At 46.8% G+C, this 26,454-nt stretch overlaps 1 protein-coding gene across 1 annotated transcript in view; it reads right to left on the minus strand.

Moving 5' to 3' along the window:
• Positions 1–26,454, minus strand: part of UNC80 (unc-80 homolog, NALCN channel complex subunit) — a 219,538-nt gene that overhangs the window by 125,413 nt on the left and 67,671 nt on the right. The window contains exons 22-24 of the mRNA XM_060257048.1: positions 21,932–22,104; positions 13,236–13,448; positions 9,128–9,263 (exon numbers count right to left, since the gene is read on the minus strand). Of these exons, the coding sequence (XP_060113031.1) occupies positions 9,128–9,263; positions 13,236–13,448; positions 21,932–22,104 (522 nt within the window). The remainder of the gene's footprint in view (positions 1–9,127; positions 9,264–13,235; positions 13,449–21,931; positions 22,105–26,454) is intronic.

Consider the following 26,454-nt stretch of genomic DNA (forward strand, 5'->3'; position numbering starts at 1 on the left):
GCACTTGTCTACTGCTTCGTTCTATAGCTTCAGATCAACACGGCTGCCTACTGGGATCTAGCAAAAAGAGCCTTGTAAGCTCTTGGAGGATTGGTTACATCAGAGGGTGTGGCCTAATATGCAAAAGAGCTCCTGCTAGAATTCCACCCCTGGTCATATGAAGTGCTACAAATAAAGGTTCTCCCTGGCTACCAGTGGGGGATGAGGAGGTAGGGTTCCCAATATCCAGGTTGAGAAACTTCAGGAGACTTGGGGATGGAGCCTGCAGAGGACAGGGAACTCAGTGGGGTATTATGCCATAGAGTCCTCCCTCCAAAGCAGCCATTTTCTCCAGGGGAACTGATCTCTGTAGTCTGAAGATGAGCTGTAATTCCAGGGGATCCCCAGGTCCCACCTGGAGGCTGGCATCCTTAACCCTAGAACCCGTTCAGTTCAGCATTCAGGTCCAAATCATTTCGTTTTCCCAAGAAGGAAAGAGATTTCCCATCATGGGACATGGGATTTTCCCACACTTTTATTTTGGTAATTCAGGGCTTTTTTTTTTTAAGCAGGCTGCCTTGGCAGCAGGGGGTGTGGCCTAATCAGACCTTGCGCTAGGGTTTCTGCTGCCCAAGGCAGCGCCCCCCCCCCCTCCAGTGACTAATCGCATGGAGCATGCACACCCCATGATAACGTCACCCAGAAGTGACATCATCGAGATGGTGCACAGCACGCCCCCTGCCCAGCAGCCCTGTCCCGTTTTAGAATGAGCTGAGCAGGGGCTGCGGAGGCATTGTTTCTTCACTCTGATTGTTCCGAGCGAAGAAACGATGCCCCCCCCCCACCGCAGCCCCTGCTGAGCTCCCTACAAAGCGGGACAGGGCAGCTGGGCGCCTTCCCCAACGTGCTCGAGTTCAGAGCACGTTGGGCAGGGGAAGCCACATTCTTTCTTGGCTCTGAGGGATCAGGGAAGCTCCTCCAAACCCTCGGAGCTGAGAAAGGCTCAGGGGCAGCGCGAGCAAGGACGGGGAGGGGGCGCCTGCCCTGCCTGCACCCCCACTGAGAGCTGGCGCCCCAGGTCGCTGACTCCCACACACCGGCCCTGGGCCTAATACCCAAATGAGTTTCTGCTGGGCTTTTTCTTGTAGAAAAAGCCCTGTGCGGAACAATGGTGATGTCAGGGGTGTGGTCTAATATGCAAATGAGTTCCTGTGGAGCTTTTCTCTACAAAAAGAAGCCCTGCGGTCACTTATGTTCCCACTGTGGCTTTTTAATAATATTATTATTATTATTTATTGTATTTGATGAATCGTCCTATCCTGGCCAGTGCCAGGCTGAGCGCAATGTACAACAGTAAAATCAGTTACATTAAAAGTATACATTAAAAATATCTGCCAAGTTTGCAGATGACACTAAATTGTTCAGGGTGGTGAGAACCAGAGATGATTGTGAGGCACTCCAAAGGGATCTGTTGAGGCTGGGTGAGTGGGCGTCAATGTGGCAGATGGTTCAATGTGGCCAAGTGCAAAGTAATGCACATTGGGGCCAAGAATCCCAGCTACAAATACAAGTTGATGGGGTGTGAACTGGCAGAGACTGACCAAGAGAGAGATCTTGGGGTCGTGGTAGATAACTCACTGAAAATGTCAAGACAGTGTGCGATTGCAATAAAAAAGGCCAACGCCATGCTGGGAATTATTAGGAATGGAATTGAAAACAAATCAGCCAGTATCATAATGCCCCTGTATAAATCGATGGTGCAGTCTCATTTGGAATACTGTGTGCAATTCTGGTCACCGCACCTCAAAAAGGATATTATAGCATTGGAAAAAGTCCAGAAAAGGGCAACTAGAATGATTAAAGGGTTGGAACACTTTCCCTATGAAGAAATGTTGAAACACTTGGGGCTCTTTAGCTTGGATAAACGTCGACTGTGGGGTGATATGATAGAGGTTTACAAGATTATGCATGGGATGGAGAAAGTAGAGAAAGAAGTCCTTTTCTCCCTTTCTCACAATACAAGAACTCGTGGGCATTCGATGAAATTGCTGAGCAGTCTGGTTAAAATGGATAAAAGGAAGTACTTATTCACCCAAAGGGTGATTAACATGTGGAATTCACTGCCACAGGAGGTGGTGGCAGCTACAAGCATAGCCAGCTTCAAGAGGGGGTTAGATAAAAATATGGAGCAGAGGTCCATCAGTGGCTATTAGCCACAGTGTGTATATATATATATGTGTGTGTGTGTGTGTGTGTGTGTGTGTATTTAACCACTGTGTGACACAGAGTGTTGGACTGGATGGGCCATTGGCCTGATCCAACATGGCTTCTCTTATGTTCATATATATAAAATTAATTTCATTAAAAATTGCAAACCCTGATGGCGTCTTTAAAGTGCTCTTATTCAGTTCTTGGGTCACATCCGAGGTGGGGGGATCCCGCCAAGAGGGGGTGGAGAGGAAAGGTGCCAGCGCAGCAACCGTTGCTGTCGTAATGCAAAGGCTTGGCGGAACATCTCTGCCTTACTACTTCTAGGGGAGGGTCTCTTTACACTCACATTTCCAGTCTCCAGGGTCTCCTATTCTAGAGTATTTCCAAAAATTTTACTCCCAGCCAAATGGACTTTCTCCGCCACCACAAAATCTGAACAGATATTCTCTCACTACCAAGTGGGATTCAATGGGCAGGCAGAATATTTGTGAGCAGCCCGTGACACTCCTGCAAGCTCATCCAACTTCGGTCCAAGAAATCATGCCACAACTTCACCGTACTCTAGTACGGGAGAAGAGCAAGAATGAGTCCGATGGGCTGTTTCTCCATCACCTGACTTTGGTACCCAGCCTCCCAAGCACCAAACAGAACTTGCATGGAGGTGCAAGCGGCCAGTGACTCTAATGTCTATGGACCTTCTCTAGTACACAAATAAATCTGGGGAAGGTACCCACAGTGCCATGGCATATCTGATTCAACTGTGAAAATGATAATGCCTGGTGGAATCAGCTCCCTACGGAGATCCGGGCCCTACCTGAATTACTGCCATTTCGTAGGGCCTGCAAGACGGAGCTGTTCCGCCGGGCCTATGGTTGAGGCAGCAGGTGTCCTATTATTCCATCATTTGGCCTCCCTTGTGGTGATGATATCATGCTTTATTACAGTGCTGTTATTACCGTCGTATAAGGTGGGCCTACAACTGGTTATTGATATGCTGTGGCAGTCTGCCGGTGGTGCGTTTTATTTTATTGTTTTTAAATTGGTGCTTTAACTTTGATGTGTAGGTTTTTATTGCTATTTTATGTGTTGTGATCCACCTCGAGCTCGTTTACAGGAAGGCGGAATATAAGCCTATTAAATAAATAATAAATAAATAAATAAATAACGCCCACTCCCTTATGAACCTGCCGGACCCCTACAATCGGGCTTTTTTTTTGTAGCAGGAACTCCTTTGCATATTAGGCTACACACCCCTGATGTGGCCAATCCTCTTGGAGCTTACAGGGCTCTTTGTACAGGGCCTACTGTAAGCTCCTGGAGGATTGGCTACATCAGGGGTGTGTGGCCAAATATGTAAAGGAGTTCCTGCTACAAAAAAGGCCAGCTTAAAATCATCATTGAAGGTTCTGCTTTGGGTGCCCCTACCTTCTGAAACTAAGGGGCTGTCAGCCCAGGAAAGGGCCTTTTCAGTGGCAGCTCCAAAACTTTGGAACTCCCTGCCCAAGGAATCCCCTTCTGTTGCCATCTTCCACCAGCAGGGGAAGACCTTTCTGTTTTGTATGGCGTCCCCTCAGTGAGCCCTCTTCCCTAGCCAATGTTTCTTCTAGTTTGTATGTATTTTATCTGTTATTAAGACTGTTTGTAATTGTTTTAAAGATGTGTGTTTGAAAGGGTTGATTTTACTGTTTCCCAAATGTGATTTTTATCATGTGTGTTTTAAATCTTTTGCTTAATACAGAGCTGTTTTTATCTATTGACCATAGATTATGGTAACCTGACCTGAGCCCGCTTGTGGGGGAGGTTGGTATAGAAATCTCAAAAAAATCTCAAGAAATAAATAATCTCAAGATCTCAATAAATAAATCAAATTGTTAGCCACCTTATTGGTCCTTGGAAGGGCAGAAAGTTGAGATACATTTTTTTTAAATTATTATTCTTATTATTATCGAACAGCATGGTTAGCTTTGCCATAATGAAGAAGTTATGATCCAAATATGGGTTTAATAGACTGCCTCATTCCTCTCCTGCTCCTATTGATCACATCGACATCCCCTCCTGCTTCAATTAATTTATGTATTCAAAATATTTATATGCTCACCTTTCTCCCATGCAACGGGATTCGGGGCATGTGACGTTAGTGTAAAAAAGGTCAAGGTCAAGGGAGTCCCCTGTGCAAGCACCAGTCGTTTCCGATTCTGGGGTGACGTTGCTTTCACAACGTTTTCACAGCAGACTTTTGATGGGGTAGTTTGCTATTGCCTTCCCCAGTCATCTACACTCCCCCCCGCCACCAGCAAGCTGGGGACTCATTTTACCAACTTCGGAAGGATGGAAGGCTGAGTCAACCTGAGCTGGCTACCTGAACCCAGCTTCCGCCGGGATCGAACTCAGGTCGTGAGCAGAGAGTTCAGACTGCAGTACTGCAGCTTTACCACTCTGTGCCATGGGGCTCAGTTAGTGGAGAGAGAGAGAGAGAGATAAAAAGAATTGGATAAAAACGATTAAACATTAAAACAACAAATATAAAGTACATTAAGCCACATTAAAGCATCCATCGAAGATCATCTTATTATGGCTAGGGTTGCCAGACACAGCAGGGAAGCTGGGGGCAGGGACTTGGGGGGGCATTGCGACAACATTGCCTGAGCTGCTGCATTACTTCCTGGGGAAACCTGGAAGTGATGTAGGGTACTCTAGGACTCACTGGGACCCAAGTGGCGATTCCTAGAGCTACTCTACGTCACCTTCGGGTTTTCCCTGCAAGTGATGTAGAAGCAGCATACATTGGGTTGCTCTGCTTAAAGAAGCATGCACTGGATTGCTCTGCTAAATTCTGAGTCAAGGGAAAGGAGGGAGTTGGTTTCTCCTAATCTAGACTGCACACTGTGGGCACCCAGCTCTTTCCCAACAATCTCCTCAAGTTCCTTCCTAGCAACCGGTTAAACAGTCTTCACAAACGTATCGCAGCAGAATGAACTCAACAAGCTGACAAGAAGTTCTCATGGCGCATTACACATTCAGTGGACAACAGCAATACACACACTGTAGTGGACACATGTACATACATACATACAATACACAGATGGTATTTGGAGGGGATACAGTACTGATTGCTTGTGTAGCCTGCACTCCATATCAGGGTGGGATGTGGCTTGGTTTGTTTGCACCTTGTCAAGTTCCACACAGCAATGTAGATTTTCTTTTTTTAAAAAAAATACCCCTGTGAAACGGTGGTTGTCTTGTCTGGATAAATAATGGTAGCGGTGCTGTCAAGAGCTATCAAGTTGCAGCAGATTTATGGTGACCTCTGGTGGGGTTTTCAAAGCAAGATACATTCAGAGGTGGTTTCTGATTGCTTGTCTCTGCAGAGCAACCTGGAACTTCCTCGGTGCTCTGTAGGGCTGCCGAGCTCCCACCGGGGGGAGGGAATCCCCTGGTTTGGGGGGACCAAACCCACCAGCATGGAGCAGGCTGCTGGGGGGATCCCTGCCCACAAAGACCCCCGTCGTCGCATGACATGCCCTTCACAATGATGTCACCCAGAAGGGACATCATCATGCCACGCATGGTCACCAAGGGACACTCTAGGATTTGTGGTAAAACTCTATGGTACCATAGAGTTTTATCACAAATCCTAGAGTGTCGCACTAGGGACTTGGCAACTCTAGTGCTCTCTCATCCCAGTTCTCACTGGGGATGACCCTGCTTAGCTTCCAACAGGCTAGCTTGTAACAGGCTAGGAACTAGTACTAGTAACCAGCAACAGTCTCTACCAAATTGGCAGCTGCTAAGGATCATGGAGAAGGAGAATACTTTGAATTCTGGTATTCTATAAACTTTTGGGAACTGAAGTGGGCCAAGGAATGTCTCAACCTCTGGCCCTGTTGTTGGACCTCCTCTTTCACTTACTCTCAAGTGCACTCTTTCCCCCCCGGAGCATATTCAAACCATTTCAAACTATTTGGTTAATTTGCAAAGCCACATTTTTCCACATACCAGGGGTGGGGAGAGTCCCTCCGAGTTCACAAAGAATCCTTATCTTGACTCTCAAGAGAGCCAGTTTGGTGTAGTGGTTAAGTGTGTGGACTCTTATCTGGGAGAACCGGGTTTGATTCCCCACTCCTCCATTTGCCCCTGCTGGAATGGCCTTGGGTCACTCATAGCTCTGGCAGAGGTTGTCCTTAAAAGGGCAGCTGCTGTGAGAGCCCTCTCAATCCCACCCACCTCACAGGGTGTCTGTTGTGGGGGGAGAAGATATAGGCGATTGTAAGCCGCTCTGAGTCTCTGATTCAGAGAGAAGGGGGGGGGGGTATAAATCTGCAGTCTTCTTCTTCAATGACCTAGCTTTGCTAATTTCATTTTTGCCTAGCGATTCAGGCATTTTGCCATTAGATGTAGTGATGCTAACATTTCATATGTGGTATTCTAGAATACAGCTTTCCACATTTTAGAAAAACCAACAGAAATATCATCTCTGTTTTTCACTAAACTAAACCTTATTTCCCCTTACATTTTGATACACACACATATATATATATATATCTTGCTAAACAGCTTTTCTGCAGGGTTACCACAGTTGTGTGGTTCATGCCCTTAAGCTTCCATTCACAGAATCACAGAGTTGGAAGGGACCCCCAGGGTCATCTAGTCCAACCCCCTGCACAATGCAGGAACTTCACAAATACCCCACCCCCCTCACTCATACATCCCCAGTGACCCCTGCTGGCTCCATGTCCAGAAGATGGCAAAAACCTTCAGGATCCCTCACCAATACTGGCCTGGAGAAAAATTGCTGACTGACCCCAAAGTGGCGATTCAGCATTTCCCTGGGTATGTAAGAAAGGGCCACGAGAACTAAGCACTGGGGCAACCCTTCCTGCCTTCCTTCTCACGATCTGCCTGAGTTCCCAGAATCAGCTGTCAGGTGGCCATCTAGCCTCTGCTTAAAAACCTTCAAGGAAGGAGAGCTCACAACCAGAGTTTCTGAAAGGAGGAGATCCAAAGCAAACTAGCAAGGCATCTTCCGATAGCAAAAACTGATAGCTATCAATCAATGTATTCATGTTCATTTTGAGCCAGTGAAGGAGATCTACAAGTAGAAACAGGCTAACGTTTGAAATTAACTGACGGTTGCAGTCCTGAGCAAAGTTACACCCTTCTGTAAGTGAAAATTTAGAAGGGCTGAACCTGCTTACAATTGCAGTAGAGGATAGGTCTATCAGTGGAAGACAGTTCCATCAGAGCCATTGTGACTCAAGGGAACTTTGGCATTCAGAGGCAGTAAAGCTATGAACACCAGCGGCAGGAGGCAACATCAGGGGAAAACCTCAGCCTCTTGTTGTTGGACCTTCAGAGGAACTAGTTGGCCATTGGGTGAGACAGGATAATGGATGAGATGGATCTCTGGTCTGATCCAACAGGGCTCTACTGATGTTCTGAGGAAACCCTTGGCCTCTATGCCTTGGTTTTGGCCAGTCAGAGGAACTGGTTGGCCACTAGTGTGACCTCTGGTGTGAGGCTGGATGTTGGACTAGATGGACCTCTGGTCTGATCCAGCAAGGCTATTCTTAGGAAGGCCTCAGCCTCTATACTCTGTTGTTGACCCTCCAGAGGAACTGGTTGGCCACTGTATGAGACAGAAGGCTTGACTAGATGGACCACTGATCTGATCCAGCAGGGCTCTTATGCTCTTAGGAAGACCTCAACCTCTATGCCCTGTTGTTGGCCCTCCAGAGGAACTGGTTGGCCTCTGTGTAAGACAGAATTCTGGACTAGATGGACCACTGGTCTGATCCAGCAGGGCTTATGATCTTAGGAAGGCCTCAGCCTCTATGCCCTGTTGATGGCCCTCCAGAGGAACTGGTTGGCCTCTGTGTAAGACAGAATGCTGGACTAGATGGACCACTGGTCTGATCCAGCAGCTCTCTTCTGATAGTTGAATTTCATCATTATTGGATCATCTAGTCTAGTGTTTTCTATTCTGATCAGAAGTTTCTCTTCAGTTTCCTGGACAGGCAGCCCTTAACCAGCCCTGTTACCAGGATCCTTTCTGGTTAAAAATTCCCAGGACTGAACTGTTTAGACTGTATCCACTTTAGGCATGCATTTTATCACTGAGAAAATTCAGACAGATTCAGACCAAAGGGTGATTAACACATGGAATTCACTGCTACAAGAGGTGGTAGCAGCTACAAGCACAGACAGCTTCAAGAGGGGATTGGATAAACATATGGAGCAGAGGTCCAGCAGTGGCTTCAGTGTATTGATGGAACTCTCTGTCTGGGGCAGTGATGCTTTGCATTCTTGGTGCTTGGGGGGGGGGGGGGCACAGTGGGAGAGCTTCTAGTGTCCTGGCCCCACTGATGGACTTCTTGATGGCGCCTGTTTTTTTGGCCACTGTGTGACAGAGTGTTGGACTGGATGGGCCATTGGTCTGATCCAACATGGCTTCTCTTATGTTCTTATGACACAGAGTGTTGGACTGGATGGGCCATTGGCCTGATCCAACATGGCTTCTCTTATGTTCTTATCTAGATGTGTTTCTCTTTCTTCTTGTAATCCAGGCATCCTTGAACTCACAGAGTGTAACCTCTAGATGCCAATAGCGGAACGGCATCCCAATCCAGAACCACAAACTTTCCCGACAACTATTTGCAAAGCCAATAATTATCCCAGGCCCAATTCAAATTGTAAAATGTATTGCATTGGATTGGTTGATGGATCTTATTCCTTCTATGAAGTTCTTTTTTTAAAAAAAAAACAAAACCAATGCACAATGCATTACATCCAGGCAAAGAGAGAGAGATAAGGGAGATAAGTGCAGAATACAGCAGGGTGAAAAGAGAATGAAAGAGAGAGAAAATAAAAAAAAAATAAGTGTTCCTAAAGCAGAGATTCTTACAAGCGGGGGTTCTTGTAGTAAAGGGAGTCTCCTTACTGTCATCTAAAAAGTCTTCTTCCTCATCCTCTTTCCTCAGCCTCCGCTTGGTCTCCTCGTCGTAAATGAGCCCCAGCAAATTGGCTGGACTCTCGCTTTCACAATGGCAGAGCTCGTTGAGGCGGGCTCCGATGACCTGCCGGCAGAAACCAAAGTAGAACAATCAAGAAACATTACAAGAAACATCTTAGGGGGCTGGCAGACCTATGCCAGGGTGCTGGCGAAGTCAGAGGGAGAACTTCGCCCATGATGTTGGATCCAGGAGGGGTAGCCATGTTAAGAAGGATGGATCTGCCCAGGGCTCTTTTTGTAGCAGGAGCTCCTTTGCATATTAGGCTGCACACCCCTGATGTAGCCAATCCTCCAAGAGCTTACAGGACTCTTCTTCCAGGGCCTACTGTAAGCACCAGGAGGATTGGCTACCTCAGGGAGGTGTGGCATAATATGCGATGGAGTTCCTGCTACAAAAAAAGCCCTGGATCTGCCCAACTATCTCAGATTTTGATATATTTATTTCCTTCACTGTGTTTTCCCTAGAATTATACCCAAACAAATGGTGACTATATAAACTAAGCTTCTTATTCCAGTTTGGTTCTTGCATCTGTTAAACACCAATTACTATGCTTATGCTAATTTGCGGTTCACCCTCCACCTGTACTCCATCTAAGCTGTGGAGTCTTGTGCAGTGTTCCCACTAAGATGAATTAGTGTGAGCTCACTTGCAGATTTTTAGCTTCCAATGCACACATTTTTGTCTTGGCTCAGGAAGGAGGACCCCAGAGCACACTAATTGATGCAGTCACTCACAACTTTAATGCCAGGAGCTCACAAAGTAGAGTTTGTGCTCACAAGACTCTGCAGCTTAGAAGGAACATTGATCACAACATGCCTATGAAAACCAGAAGTGATGGTATGTCGGGGACATTGGGGGGCGCAACACTCTGGTTTTGGGGCAAAATTCTATTATTTGCAGCAAAATGTACCATAGAGTTTTGCCGAAAACCAGAGTGTCACCTCCTGAAATCCCTGATGTATCTACATTTCTTTCTTTCCTTCCTTCCCTTTCCCCCCCTCTCTCTTTTTCTTTCTTTCTTTCTTTCTTTCTTTCTTTCTTTCTTTCTTTCTTTCTTTCTTTCTTTCTTTCTTTCTTTCTTTCTTTCTTTCTTTCTTTCTTTCTTTCTTTCTTTCTTTCTTTCTTTCTTTCTTTCTTTCTTTCTCTCTTTCTCTCTTTCTCTCTTTCTCTCTTTCTTTCTCTCTCTCCTCTCTCTTTCTTTTTTCTTTCTTTCTCTCCTTGTCTCTTTCTTTCCTAGCCTCGCAGGTAGGGCCTCAGGATCCCCTGGAGTTACAGTCAATGTTCCCTCTAAGCTGCAGTGTCTTGTGAGCAAAAATTCTGCTTCATGAGCTACTGGCATTTAAGTTGTGAGCTACTGCATGAATTGGCATGCTCTGGGACCATTTTTCCTGAGCAAAGACAAAAATGTGTGAGCCAGAGGCTAAAAAACTATGAGCTAGCTCACACTAATTCAGCTTAGTGGGAACACTGCCCTCCACATATATGTATCGACTGGTAACTTCCAAGAAAGCTGTTGGCAGGTGCCACATGGTCCTCACGGACACCAGACTGGGGACTCCTGAGCTACATTGTGTTATTCACATGATCATATGGCTTAGTTCCTACATCGTATGAAAATTCAGAGTTAACAGGCTTCCATAGGGTTGCCAGGTCCGACTCAAGAAATAACTGGGTACTTCGGGGGTGGAGCCAGGAGAAAGGGTGTGACAACAACGATTGAACTCTGAAGGGAGTGCTGGCCAGCACACTGAAAGGGACCTCACACCTTTGAAATGCCTTCCCTCCATTTGGAATAATGAGGGATGGGGCACCTTCTTTTGGGGCTCACAGAATTGGACCTCCTGGTCCAAGCCTTTTGAATCTTGGAAGGTCTTTTGAGGAGAGGCACTGGATGTTATGCTGAAAATTTGGTGCAAAACAAAAACAGCTCCTCAGCGAGCCCCAGATACCCACAGATAAATTCTCCATTATACTTTATGAGAATCGGTCTCCATAGGGAATAATAGAGTACCAAGAAGTCATTTCCCTCCCTTGCTTTCTGACAACCCTGAAGTGAGGGGAGGGCCTCCAAACCAGAGGATCCCCCACCCCACCTGCGGATTGGCAACCCTAGACTCCCAAGTCCTGCAAATGCCAATACCAGCAGTTATTTAATAAACAGTTGCTCCCAAGATATATTCCTCTCTGTCCAACAGTTTTTAAGGATAAAAATGAGTAGTTTAAGATAAAAACAGCACTTTGTACTAAAATTACATGTAGCAATAGCAACCGTTTAGTTCCTTGCTTTCATCCAGCCCTTGCTTGTGCAGCTAATTGTGTGTCTAATGCAGGGGTGTCAAACATGCAGCCCAGGTGCTGAATCAGGCCTTTGGAGGGCTCCTATCAGGCCTCCAAGCAACTGGCTGTCACCTGCTTCCTTCTCCCTCTCTCTTGCTTCCTTCTGCTCACAGCTTGCTTTGCAAGGCTTGCTCAATCGCACAGGAGCTATAGAGCAAAACCTCTCTTTTCTTCATTGGCTGAGGCTACTCCCTTGGGGAGGAAGGGGGGCAAGGCAGAGCTTGCTTTGCCAGGCTCTCTCAATCGCACAGCAGAGCTACCGAGCCAAGCCTCTCTTCCTTTTTTGGGTGAGGCTCCTCCCCCTCCTGGTCCCCTAGGGAAGGAAGGAACAAGCCAGAACTTCCTTTGCCCGGTTCTCTGGATTGCACGGGAGAAATGCAAAGAAAGCTCCTTTAAGACCAGCAAGTGCTGATGTTTTAAGCATGTTTTATTTTCATTTTTTTTAAAAAAATAATTGTGTTTGTCTGTATAACGTTTATATTTCTACTACCTAATCTTAAATAGGGACACACGTGGCCTGGCCCAAAATGACCTGGTCCAACAAGGTCTCAATTATGGAAGATCCGGCCCTCATAACACATGGGTTTGACACCCTGGTCTAATGCTTTTTGGCCAGAAATGCTGCTTCGAAAAATGGATATATATATTAGTAGCAGAGATCGTTTTGTAGAAAAATAGGTGATGGAGCTCATTAGCATAACTTATTCGCATATGTCACCACTCCCCACCAGCCAAAAGCAGCCCGATGCAAGAAAGGAGAGCCCTGGGTGAGTGAGGCCTGCTTGGGCTGGCTAGACATCCAGCCTTGCTCACCTGGGGTTTCCTTGGCTGCCTTCCCCTGCAGTCAAAAGGCCAGCAAGTCATCTGCTGTCTAAGAGCCAGTTTGGTGTAGTGGTTAAGTGGTTAAGTGTGCAGACTCTTATCTGGGAAGACCGGGTTTGATTCCCCACTCCTCCACTTGCACCTGCTGGAATGGCCTTGGGTTAGCTATAGCTCTTGTAGGAGTTGTCCTTGAAAGGGCAGCTGCTGTGAGAGTCCTCTCAGCCCCACCCACCTCACAGGGTGTCTGTTGTGGCGGGAGAAGATATAAGAGATTGAAAGCCACTCTGAGTCTCTGATTCAGAGAGAAGGGCGGGGTATAAATCTGCAGTCTTCTTCTTCTATAAGAAGAAGATGATATTGGATTTATATCCTGCCCTCCACTCCGAAGAGTCTCAGAGTGGCTCACAATCTCCTTTACCTTCCTCCCCCACAACAGACACCCTGTGAGGTGGGTGGGGCTGAGAGGACTCTCACAGCAGCTGCCTTTTCAAGGACAACCTCTGCCAGAGCTATGGCTGACCCAAGGCCATGCCAGCAGGTGCAAGTGGAGGAGTGGGGAATCAAACCCGGTTCTCCCAGATAAGAGTCCGCACTCTTAACCACTACGCCAAACTGGCTCTCCGAAGTGGAGAAAGGGTGGTGTGGGCTTCTCCAGGGGTTAATGAGAGCTGATGGCGGCATAGCAAAGCCCCTGGTGGCTGGCTGGCTGCCCGCTCTTCTAATCCAGGGACTGTTCTGCAGCTCCTCCTACTATTCAATGGACAAGGTGTGTGGGGAGGAGGAGAAAGAACCCTCAGAAAGGTTCAGGAGCCGTGCTTCTGTGAGCTCCTGCTGAATTCAAGGCCTGATTGGGAGTAAGACTGAGCCCAAACTTACATCTCCCCACTGGTAGAAGAGCTTGGCTGCATTCCATTGTAACTTCTGGTTCCGTTTGTTCCCCACTATCGGGGACCGGCCACGGGAAAGGCCCTTTTTAGTGATGTTCACGTGGTGTCCCTTCATCCACTCCGGCCAATTGCCACGGTTGCAGCGGTGAACAAAACGTGCACATTCCAGGAAGAGGGCGGATCTCGCTACCACCGGAGCCTCCTGGAATAGAAATCAACGGCGTTAAGAGCAAGCCACCGTGAAATAACGCAACTTCAATTAGCATGGCCAGCTAATGTGATAGACTCTAGAATGTCTATACACAAACATTTTCAGTAGTGCCTTAAGGTTTTAAGAACTGTTGGCAATGTCAGATTTGAAGTAATGTCTTTAAGCTACATATGAACAATTTTAAAGAAGAGTTGCAGTTTATCACTTGACAAACTCTTAAATCCTATTACATGTCCTGATCTTATTAAAAAAAAAATTGTTTCAGATAATAGGAAAGAGCATGAGTCCAGTAGCACCTTAAAGACTAACAAAATTTAGTTAGTCCAAATTTAGTTAGTGACAGGGTATGAGCTTTTATGAGTCCCTGATCCTTTATTCAGATGCAAACTATTGACTTGTATCAAGTAAATATTAACTTAATCTATTAATAATGGAATCATTCATATCCAGGTTGTTAATATTTTCAGGTAGGCTAATGCTGACTGTGAGGGACACCCAGGGTTTTTTTTGCAGCAGGAACTGCTTTGCATATTAGGCCACACCCCTCTGATGTAGCCAATCCTCCTGGAGCTTACAGGGCTCTTAGTACAGGGCCTACTGTAAGCTCCAGGAGGATTGGCTACATCAGGGAGCGCAGCCTAATATGCTGTGCAATGTGAGCTGGACACACTGGCATCACATCAGGGTGACGCCCCAATATTCTATGGAGTTCTGTGGTGAGTGCTAGAGTGTCTCCCCAGCATCATGGTGGCTTGAGCCAGAAGTGGTGTTATAGTGCAGCAGTGATGATCTTTGCATCCCTGTTTGGCTAGCTTGCTTCCACCTGCTGACCACCTGTGGCAGGAATCTGCCAGGAGTGTGCCCACCATTAGCTGGCTCTCAGGAAGCATACATTAGTGAGCCGAATGCATGCCGAATGTCCGAATATTCTGAAGATGCCCTGCCGAAGCTTACCTGAGGGCCTGAGCAATCTGAAGCGGCAGCGAGAGAGAGATGGTGTGTGACAGAAATGGATAAGGATGAACTCACACCACAGAGACACACATCACAAATGGGGAGAAATGAGTCAGCCAGGCGGTGCATAGCTGAAAAGAATCACAGGTTACCACTTCCACCGACAACACAAAACAAAGCAAAACACAGCCGCGGAATTCTCACAGGATGGGTGCTTCTATGGAATACTATTTAGTAACAAAGTGTTGTTTTGCCCCTTCCCTTATTTAAAAAGATATATGGTAAGCTAACCCTCACACTCCCTCACATCATCCTGTGGGGTTTCGCAAGATTCAGTTCAGAGCCAGTCTGGTGTAGTGGTTAAGTGTGAGGACTCTTATCTGGAAGAACCGTGTTTGATTCCCTACTCCCTCACATGCTTCTGCTGGAATGACCTTGGGTCAGTCATAACTCTCTCAGAGCTGTTCCGCTCAAGAGCAGTTTCTGTCAGAGCTCTCTCAGCCCCACCTACCTCACAGGGTGTCTGTTGTGGGGGAAGGGAAGGGAAGGGAAAGGAAAGGAGATTCTGACCTTTCAACTCAGAAGAGAAGATTCTTCATTATAACCCCTTCTACCTCACGTGAGATATTTAATGGATTTACATGCATATTAGGCCACACCCTTGATGCAAGGCCAGCTGGAATTGTGTTCCTGTGCATTCCTGCTTCTGTAGTCTGGAGTTCAGCTTTAATTCTGGGAGAACTTCAGGGCCCCCTTGGAAGTTGGCAACCCTAGACGTGTGGTCTGAAATGAGGTAGAAATTGTCTTCCCTAAATGGTGCCTGGCCATTTGCTTTTGATCCTTTATCTCAAAGATGGACAATTAGATGTGCCCAGGACTTTTTTTGATAGAAAAAGCCCAGCAGGAACTCATTTGCCTATTAGGCCACACCCTTTAATGGTCACACTTGTTTTGCAAAGCCCAGCAGGAACTTATTTGCATATTAGGCCATGCCCCTCAATGTCACAATTGTTTTACAAAGGGGGTTTCCCCAGAAAAAGCCCAGCAGGAACTCATTTGCATATTAGGCCACACCCCTTAATGTCACACTTGCTTTGCAAAGGGCTTTATTTTGCAGAAAAAGCCCATCAGGAACTCATTTGCATAGTATGTCACACCCCCTGATGCCAAGCCAGCTCAAAAACAGCCCTGGATGTGCCTTAAAGGACTCCCCATATTTAGAACTTTGGGCTGCCAACTTCCCTCCTTTCTCACCAATAGTCAGCCAGAACCAGCTAGGAAAGGCTTGATTTAAATCTCACAAGCCATGGACACATTCAACATCCTGCTATACAGGGATTTTTAGGGTTTCCAGCCTCCAAGTGGGGCCTGAATACAGGGCTCCCTTTGTAGCAAGAGCTGCTTTGCATATCAGGCCACTCACCTCTGATGTAGTCAATCCTCCAAGAGCTTACAGCAGGGGTGGCCAACGGTAGCTCTCCAGATGTTTTTTGCCTACAACTCCCATCAGCCCCAGCCATTGGCCATGCTGGCTAGGGCTGATGGGAGTTGTAGGCAAAAAAACATCTGGAGAGCTACTGTTCACCATCCCTGGCTTACATGACTCTTATTCCAGGGCCTACTGTAAACTCTTGGAGATCAGAAAAGTGTCTTGAGAGTCACCCAGTGGAATGGACTTTCCTTTTAATCCTTTTTGATACCATCGTACGAATGTATTGATGTTTGAGCACACATAGAATGAAATATTGTGTGACTCTTATCAAGTGTTTGATTTTTTTTTGGCACAGTTGTTTTGTGATTGCTTGTGGCTGTAAGAGGCAAAGTGTCATGAGCCCTGACGAGGAGGAACTCGAAGCGTTAACAGACCTGGAAGAGTTGCCAGCCAGTTCCTCAGCTGAACAAACAGCAGCTGGCCCATCAATCACTCGCCCGGCTCCAGTGTCAGCTGTTGACAATCAATTTCCTCCAAGATCTCCTCCTCCCATCTCAAGAGTTTGAAGCAGGCTCTGGAAAGAACTTTCAGAGCAAAGACATGAGGCACGCCAGTGCTTCAGATCGCTCAGCCCTGAGTTCTAGCAGAGTCACTGCCACCCAGGGAGTAGGCTAACTGAGACTCCCATATAGCTCCCACCCAGGACTTGTGGAAGCAACAAGTCTATTCTCTGGCTTGCATCCACGCTCCTTCCTGATCCTGACCTGCTTGATTTCCTTGGCACTCTGACCTTTTGGCTTTTGGACATTGACTTCTGATTCCGGTTTGTGATTCTGCATTGGTGACTTGGCTCCTGCTTGACTTTCTGGACTTTGACCTTGGACTGGCTTTGGACTCCTGCCTGTCTGCACCCTGAGAACGTGACACAGAGACTAGGCTTGCCAAGTCCCCCAGCCTCCAGTGATGTCGTGCACTGGCCGCTCTAGGCATTTCTGGGAAAACTCTATGGTTTTCCTGGCCACTCTAGCATTTTGGGAGGGAAAACTCTATGATGCTGGTTGTACCATAGAGTTTTCCCTCCCAAATTGCTAGAGTGTCTGGGGAAAAGCTCACGGGTGATGTCATCGTGCCAGCAACGTCGGGGAGGTTCCCCCCGCCGGTCCAGTGTGGGCCGGTGGGTTGGGAACCTCCCGGGCGGGAGAACCCCCGCCCGGACCAGGGGCTTGGCAACCCTAGTACAGGCAGCACCCTACAGCTAAATAGGGAGAGAGGCAAGAAAGAGTACACAGAATAGCCTCCCAAAATGCACTTAATTATCACTGTTTTTGAGTTGCCCAGTTCAGCCTTGGAAAGTTCTGGATTTCCCCAGTGATCTATGATCTACCATAGAGTTTGCCCACAGAAGCTGGGACTTTCTCTAGGGAAACTGGTCTCTATAGTGTGGAGACTAGTTGCAATTCCTGGAGAATTTCAGGCCCTACCTGGATATTAGCAACCATAGCTTTGGATGGCATGGTGGGTTGTGTGCGTGTGTAGGGTTGCCAGGTCTGACTTGGAAAATACCTGAAGACTTTGGGGGTGGAACCGGGAGATGGTGGGGTTTGAGGAGGGGCCTCAGCATGCTACAATGCCATAGAGTCCACCTTTCAAAGCAGCCATTTTTTCCAGGGGAGCTAGGGTTGCCAAGTCCAACTCAAAAAATACCTCAGGACTTCAGGGATGGAGCCAGATGACTTTCCCATTCCCTAAAATGAATAAAAATACAGCAGTGCAATTCCCCTGACTAGTCTTCATTTCTTTGTCCCCAACACCTGTAAATGAAAGTGAACCCACCCTAACAAAGCAGCCAAAATAAACACAGTTTGCAAGCACACACTTTTGGGATCCCACTGGGGCTTTACACACAGAAGCTGCTATATTTCCAACCAACTTCTTCACACTAACACAGGCAAATGAAAAGAGATAGATGAAGTTTTCCTCTGTCCCATAAAAAGGTTGCTCTACAAAGATGTCTGAAACAAATCCAAAACAAGCACAGAGACTGTGCTCTCTCTCTCTCTTTCTCCCTTCCCCCCCTCTCTCTCAAACACTTACTGGATCTGGTTCCCAGGGCTTTTTTTGTAGCAGGAACTCCTTTGCATATTAGGCCACACACCTCTGATGGAGCCCATCCTCCTGGAGCTTACAGTAGGCCCTGTACTAAGAGCACTGTAAGCTCCAGGAAGATTGGCTACAACATGCGTGTGGCCTAATATGCAAAGGAGTTCCTACTAAAAAAAAAAGTCCTGCTGGTTCTTATACAAAGATGTCTTATATGAAAGCAAGCAGAGGGACTGTGCTCTCTCTCACACGCATTGCTCTGCTGCTGGCCCCTCCAAATGCAGCTTTCACTTCCTGTTCAAATTTAAAGGTGCACACACACACATTTAAAAATGCAAGGTGTTTGCAGGCTTCTAAGCCTGTAGAGATCTAAAAGCACATGGTGGCTGTGGGGGCAGGGCTTCCTCTTCCAGCCAGCTGGCTGGGGGTAGGGTGGAGCCTGGAAATCCAGGGGTTCCCCTGCTGGGACCGGAGGATTGGCAAGCCTAAGGGGAGCTGATCTCTGCCAGCTGGAGATCAGTTGTAAAAGCGGGAGATCTCCAGGCCCCACCTGGAGTCTGGCAACCCTAGGTGTGTGTCTTTGCTGTGTTGAAATTTAAATAAAAAGAATGTTATGGGAATACATTGCTTTGAATACAAAGTTCAGCTTTGAATGACATAGGGTTGCCAAGTCCCCCGCGGCTTCCATGCGAAGCGCATATGGCATGATGATGTAAGCTGCATGTGACATCATCATGCCAGCAACCTCGCATGTTGACCACTCTAGGCGTTTCCAGGAAAACTCTATGGTTTTCCCAGGTGCTCTAGCAATTTGGGAGGGAAAAACTCTGGTACCATAGAGTTTCCCCTCCCAAATTGTTAGAGCATTTGGGAAAGCCATAGAGTTTTCCCAGAAACACCTAGAGCGGCCATTGCGCAACATCGCTGGCATGGTGATGTCACTTGTGGGTGACATCATCACGCCAGCAACGTCGGGGAGGTTGGGCCGGCAGGTTGGGAACCTTGAGGGCAGGAGACCCCCACCTGGCCCGGGGGCTTGGCAACCCTAGAATGGCAGATGTTGTAAGATTAACGAGGAGAGGCGTTTTCCAGTGACAAATGAGATGAAAAGAAAGCAAGATGCATACAGTTGCTCCAGCAGCCCAATGCATGGAGTTGTAATCTGGGCTGCGCTTGGAGCGTGTAGGCCTCGGATCCTTAAATCACCATTCTATGAATAAGGCATAAACCGAATTGCTTTGAAGTGTGTTTTTCTCTCTCCGAGCGAGTAACTAGTGGCAGCTATTGGGTTCTATTTCATTATTTATAACTTCAGCTGAGCTTCTCCGTAGAATTATAGTAATCAGAACTGTGAATACTGTATCCTAATATTATAGCTTCAAGGCATTTGCAGAGGGACAGTGTAGGAAATCGCCTACTTGTGAAATGTACAGTCTTCAAAAAATCTAAACATTACAAGCGCTATTTTCATTGAATCAAACACATCCATATTTATATTCACAGGCTAAAACACACGTTGTTCATAATTCTTCTTAACATTTCTAGTATACCTTCTGTTCTGTTCTATGCACATGTGTGCACGCAAAGACACTCACACAGACAGAGGTTGCCAGCCGTAAGTTCAGAAATATCTGGAGATTTGGGTGTGGGAGAAAATCAATTCTTTTGGCCTAAATATAATTTAATTTCCCCTTAATGAGATGTTTATGGATTTATTTATTGGCAAACTGGATCTTATTTACTGTGAATTCTATTTAAAATGGTCTGCAAAGTTATATACAGTATACTGCATAGTATCATCTGTACACACAGTAGTATTGCGTTGTGTTGAATTGAATTTTATTTGACATTAATGCATTTTATAAAGTTATGCACAACTTGGAATTTATCGATAAATTTATTATTTATCTAAAAAAATGAGAAAAAAATGAAGGGGGGCGGAAACTTAGCCCAAAAATATTAGAATAAAAAGGTTAGTACCAACCAAATTTAGAACCTTTTGTTAAACAATAATATAATATATATAAATCCAATGTTATCAAGATGTGTGCATTTATTTTCAACTGCTTTAAAAGCATTTAAGGGCCCTCTCTTAGCCCCATTACAAATTAAATCAGGCAGCTGCCGGAGAATGGTGGAATATGGAAAGGGGAGGGGCTTCAATGGGTATAAGGACGTAGAACTGCCTTCCAATGTAGCCATTTTCTCCAAGTGAACTGACCTCTGTCGCCTGGAAACTAGCTGTAATCCTAGTAGATCTCCAGCTACTTACTATCCAGAGGTTGATAACAAGCAAAACAACTGTGTTATACAACAATAACTTTATACATTTATATTTTTATAAATATTATGCTTTTATCCAGGGACGGAATTCTAGCAGGAGCTCCTTTGCATATTAGGCCACACACCCCTGATGTAGCCAATCCTCCAAGAGCTTACAAGGCTCTTTTTTGCAAGCTCTTGGCTTGCCAATCCCCAGGTCCCAGTGGGGCTTCTTCTGCTTTCCCAGTCTCCTTCCCGCCCCCAGTCAGCTGGCTGGTGGGGGGAAGCCACCATGTGATTTTTTTTTCCCTCCAGAGGCTCCAGTCTCCGATTGGAAAGGCTTCCTCTTGGGATGGGGTGTCTGTGTTACATGGAAGAAGTTGGTTGCAACTCGTGAGTAGAGAGGCCAATCCCCTGCTTCAGAGTCACCAGAAAACATGGAACGTCTGCTGAGCACTTCATTATTCCCTATGTGGAGATCGATTCTCATAGCGTATAATGGGGAGCTGTTTTTTGAGGTATAGGCACCAAATTTTCCGTATAGTATCTAGTGCCTCTCCCCAAAGCACTCCCCAAGTTTCAAAACCATTGGACCAGGGGGTCCAATTCTATGAGCCCCAAAAGAAGGTGCCCCTATCCTTCAATATTTCCTATGGAAGGAAGACATATAAAAAGGTGTGCTGTCCCTTTAAATGTGATGGCCAGAACTCCCTTGGAGTTCAATTGTGCTTGTCACACCCTTGTTCCTGGCTCCACCCCCAAAGTCTCCTGGCTCCACCCCCAAAGTCCCCAGATATTTCTTGAATTGGACTTGGCAACCCTATCTTGGAGGACTGTCTACATCAGGGGTGTGTAGCCTAATATGCAACGGAGCTCCTGCTAGAATTCCGCCGCTGCTTTTATCACTAAATTTGTGTTGCCAAAGAACTACAGAAGACACCAGGATATCTTATTTCTTTTTTAAGTTAAATAGACTGAGTTAATATCCCAGGTAAGTATCTGAAACTTGTTTGAGTGTTCAAATACTTACCTGGGATATTAAGATATTTACTGATAAAAGTTTAGTAATAAAAATATAATATTTATTTAAAAAATCGTGATAAAAGTATATTTATTTAAAAATATAAATTTACAAAGTTATTGTTGCATAACACAGTTGTTTTGTTTGCTATCAGTTTCTGTACTGTGTTTTGCCTTTACTACCCAAAGGTTGGCAAACCTACACACAACATTCATTAAGCGATGAACGGAATACCTCAGGATATTCCAGATCGTGTACTACTGAATAATTGGCTGTGAGCAGGGGCGCAATTCTAGCAGGAGCTCCTTTGCGTATTAGGCCCCACCCCCTGATGTAGCCAATCCTGCAAGAACTTAGAAGGCTCTTTTTTGTAAGCTCTTGGAGGATTGGCTACATCAGGAGGGAGTGGCCTAATATGCAAAGGAGCTCCTGCTAGAATTCCACCCCTGACTGTGAGCCAAGGTTGCCAGCTCCAATTTGGAAACCTCCATTTTGGGGTGGAGTCTAGAAAGGAGAGGGTTTGCAGAAAGGAAGGAGCTTAGGGGGTTATAATGCCATAGAGGTCAGTATGAAGCTTTCATTTTCTCCAGTGGAACCAACCTGCACCATCTGGAGATCTGGTGTAATTTTTGAAGCTCCCCAGGCCCCACCTGGAGGTTGGAAACCCTATGAACAGCACTCATGAGAATTTGTGCAGTGACTTACAAGATCCAGGGCAGCAGCTAGGATAGATGCGTCAGGTATAGTTCCGGGTTCACAGCAGTTTAAGAGAAACTGAAAGCGCTTCATCCCTTGTCGTATGGCTCCGAGGTTCACAACATTCTTGGACTTGCCTCCATCTTGGTTGGGAGTCATGTGATCATCATAGGTCTGGCAGCCTTGAGGCAGGTCACAGAGAGCACAAAAGGGGAAGGTGGGGAAAAGAGAAGGGCCACACAAGAGTTTAAACATAACATGGGCTCAAACGAAGTCTTGGCATGCATGGCTGTAATGATTTAGCCTTGCAGAGGCCTGAAATGAAGATTGAGAAATGGACTGTCCACAGGAAATGGTGATTACAGCAGTGACATCCATTAAGTCTTTTAGGGAGTAGGGATTTCCTCAGCACAACTAAGGTACATAGTGAATTACCAGAGGAAAACAGTATCTCAGTCCCCAGAACTTGAGAGACATGACATCACTTCTGGGTTTTCCCGGAAGTGACATCACATTGTTAGCCCGTGGCCATTTAGATACATTTGGACATGCCTGGGGGAGATTCTGAATACTTTGTTTCTGTGCAAAGTTGCATTTCTGTGCAAAGTGGATGATCTTCAGCGGCATCTGGATCGAGGCGGCTCAGCGGTACTGATGTTGTTAGACCTATCAGCAGCGTTCGATACGGTCGACCATCAGTTGCTGACTTGCCGTCTCGCCGACGTGGGATTCAGGGGCTGGCCTTACAATGGCTTTCCTCTTTCCTTGAAGGTCGGGGACAAAGGGTGGCGATTGGGGGTGAATTGTCCCAGAGACACACGCTTGATTGTGGGGTGCCTCAGGGGGCGGTGCTCTTCCCAATGTTGTTCAGCATCTATATGTGCCCCCTTGCCCAGATTGCCCGAAGGTATGGGCTGGGTTGCCATCAGTATGCTGATGACACCCAGCTCTATCTACTTATGGACGGCCAGCCTGCCTGTGTCCCAGAAAACTTGGACCTGGCGTTGCAAGCCATGGCTAAATGGCTCAGACTGAGTGGATTGAAGCTAAACCCAGCCAAGACAGAGATCCTTTGCCTGGGTCGTTGTGGCCCAGGAAGGGAAATCCCCTTACCAGCCTTTGACGGTGCGCCACTGACAACGGCGCACAAGGTCAGGAGCTTGGGGGTACTATTGGAGCCTTCCTTGACAATGGAGGCTCAAATAGCAGCCACTGCCAAGTCCACATTCTTTCATCTTAGGCGGGCAAGGCAGTTGGCCCCTTTCTTGGAGCATGACGATCTGGCAACGGTGATCCACGCAACGGTCACCTTGAGGTTGGACTACTGTAATGCCCTCTACATGGGGCTGCCCCTGTGCCGAACCCGGAAGTTGCAGCTAGTGCAGAATGCCGCTGCCTGGCTGCTATTAGGGCTTTTTAGATGGGAGTACATCCAGCCAGGGCTCCGGGGACTGCACTGGCTGCCAATAATATACCGAGTTCGGTACAAGGTGCTGGTTATTACCTTTAAAGCCCTATATGGTCTAGGACCTGCCTACCTTAGGGACCGTCTCTCCCCATATGTTCCCCAGAGAGTGCTGAGATCGAGTTTTCAAAACCTGCTTGCAATCCTCAGGCCAAAGGAGGCCCGACTTAAATCGACCAGAGACAGGGCCTTTTCAATCACAGCCCCTTGCTGGTGGAACCAGCTACCGGAAGAGGTGAGGGCCCTGCGGGACCTTGGGCAGTTCCACAGGGCCTGTAAGACAGTCCTCTTCCAGTTGGCACACAACTGATCGGTACTTGAAAATTTCGAATAGAAGGCTGTAGTATGGTACTTTGGTAAATGGCTTTGTTTTACTGTTTTACTGTTTCTACTGGTTTATTGTTTAAATGTTGTAAATTGATGTATTTTAAAACTTAAGCCTATGTTAGAACTTTTGTGTTGTGAGCCGCCCTGAGCCGCTTTGGTGGGAAGGGCGGGATATAAACTAAATAAAATGAAATGAAAAAAAATTATTTATTCAAACTCAGTGCCCTATGTATTACTACCAGTTGTTTTTTATGTGTGTGTGGGGGAACGTGTCAGAACACAGTTCCGAAACTTCTTTGTGGAAACAGAATTCTCAAAAAGCCAACGAAAAGTAAAATAACCCTGTGTTCATCTCCAGCTGTGCCTTAGTTTGTCAAGTCAAATATCTAAGAAAAACATGATCTGTTTATGTCACAAGTGAGTACAGCCTTGGTCTAATAGTTTTGCAAATCAGAGACTTTAGGGAGCATGTACATTACATGCTGCCAGTTTTTTTTTAATTTAATACTTTTGTGTCCCCCCTCCTCCCCCCCTTTTTTTTATTGTGGGCACTTGAAGCTTAAAGAACCTGTTGGAGAGGCCAACTTGGGGGACTGGATATTCTTCAGTCCAGAAAACAGTTGCTTCCCTCTTCGCTGTCTCAGCAAAGGATACCACGTCCCGCAGATGAACAGGCACAGTGAGGATGGGGTGAGGATGAGCTTATCAGGAGCAGAGAGGGAAGAATCCGGAAATAAACATGATGTACCTACATCACCCAGAAGCGATGTAGGAAGGGCTCACTTTGTAGCAGGAGCTCCTCTGCATATTAGGCCACACCCTCCTGATGGAGCCAATCCTCCAAGAGTTTACAGTAGGCCCTGTAAGAAGAACTCTGTAAGCTCTTGGAGGATTGGCTCCATCAGGAGGGTGTGGCCTAATATGCAAAGGAGCTCCTGCTACAAAGTGAGCCCTGGATGTAGGCATGTCAGGTACGTCGGGGGTGAAGCTCTGGTTTGTGGGCAAAACTCTATGGTAGAATTATCTTTGCCCCAAAACCAGAGCATCCCTCCACCCTGCTGATGTCACTGACATGTCTGTCACTTCCTTGTGATGTAGGGTTGCCAAGTCCAATTCAAGAAATATCTGGGGACTTTGGGGGTGGAGCCAGGAGACTTTGGGGGTGGAGCCAGGAGACATTAGGGGTGGAGCCAAGATCAAGGCTGTGACAAGCATAATTGAACTCCAAAGGGAGTTCTGGCCATCACATTTAAAGGGACGGCACACCTTTTCAATTCCTCCCTTCCATAGGAAATAATGAAGGATAGGGGCACCTTCTTTTGGGGCTCATAGAATTGGACCCCCTGGTCCAATCTTTTTGAAACTTGGGGGGCATTTTGGGGAGAGGCACTAGATGCTATACTGAAAATTTGGTGCCTCTACCCCAAAAGACAGCCCCCCCAGAGCCCCAGATACCCCCAGATAATTCGCCATGATTTTCTATGGGAATAAATCTCCATAGGGAATAACAGAGTTCCCAGCAGACATTTCCCTCCCCTCCCCCCGCTTTTTGACGACCCTGAAGCGGGGGGAGGGCCTCCAAACCGGGGGATCCCCTGCTCCCACCTGGGGATTGGCAACCCTATTGTGATGGATATGTCATATTTATTTTTGGTTTATTCTTGTTGGAGGGATTATTCCCACGGTTCCTGATACCTCTGAACTGGGGAAGGGGCTCCAGACCAGGGGATCCTTCAGTCCCAACTGGAGATTGGCAACCCTACTCTCACCCTATAGCAGCTGCAGCGTGTTCGAACAATTCCATGCCTGCTGAATTCTCTACCTTTTTCTTCGTTGTTTTCTAGATTAGTGGGTAGGCCCATAACCAAACATTTTACTGTGAGGGGACATGAAGGCCATGCTAGGTCTCCATCCACTCTGGGACTCATTTGGTGGGATGTGATGTTACGAGTGTGTGTGTGTGTGTGTGGGGGGGGGCGTTTCCAGAGATGATGGTGATCTCACATTCAAGAGGTGCATTAATAATAGCAGTACTCAGGGGTAGAATTCTAGCAGGGGCTCCTTTGCATATTAGGCCACACACCCCTGATGTAGCCAATCCTCCAAGAGCTTACAAGGAGAGCCAGTTTGATGTGGAGAGCCAGTTTGGTGTAGTAGTTAAGTGCGCGGACTCTTATCTGGGAGAACCGGGTTTGATTCCCCACTCCTCCACCTGCACCTGCTGGAATGGCCTTGGGTGACCCATAGCTCTGGCAGAGGTTGTCCTTGAAAGGGCAGCTGCTGTGAGAGCCCTCTCACCCCCACCCACCTCATAGGGTGTCTGTTGTGGGGGAGGGAGATAAAGGAGATTGTGAGCCGCTCTGAGACTCTTCGGAGTGGAGGGCAGAATATAAATCCAATATCATCACCATCATCTTCTTTTTTGTAAGCTCCAGGATGATTGGCTACATCAGGGGTGTGTGGCCTAATATGCAAAGGAGCCCCCTGCTAGAATTCTACCCCTGGTAGTAGTTAGGGTTGCCAAGTCCAATTCAAGAAATATCTGGGGACTTTGGGGGTGGAGCCAGGAGCAAGGGTGTGACAAGCATAATTGAACTCCAAGGGAGTTCTGGCCATCACATTTAAAGGGACAGCACACCTTTTAGAATGCCTTCCTTCCATAGAAAATAATGAAAGATAGGGGCACCTTCTTTTGGGGCTCATAGAATTGGACCCCCTGGTCCAATCTTTTTGAAACTTG

This window comes from Heteronotia binoei, chromosome 16 (assembly GCF_032191835.1).
Source record: "Heteronotia binoei isolate CCM8104 ecotype False Entrance Well chromosome 16, APGP_CSIRO_Hbin_v1, whole genome shotgun sequence".
NCBI classification, from domain to species: domain Eukaryota; kingdom Metazoa; phylum Chordata; class Lepidosauria; order Squamata; family Gekkonidae; genus Heteronotia; species Heteronotia binoei.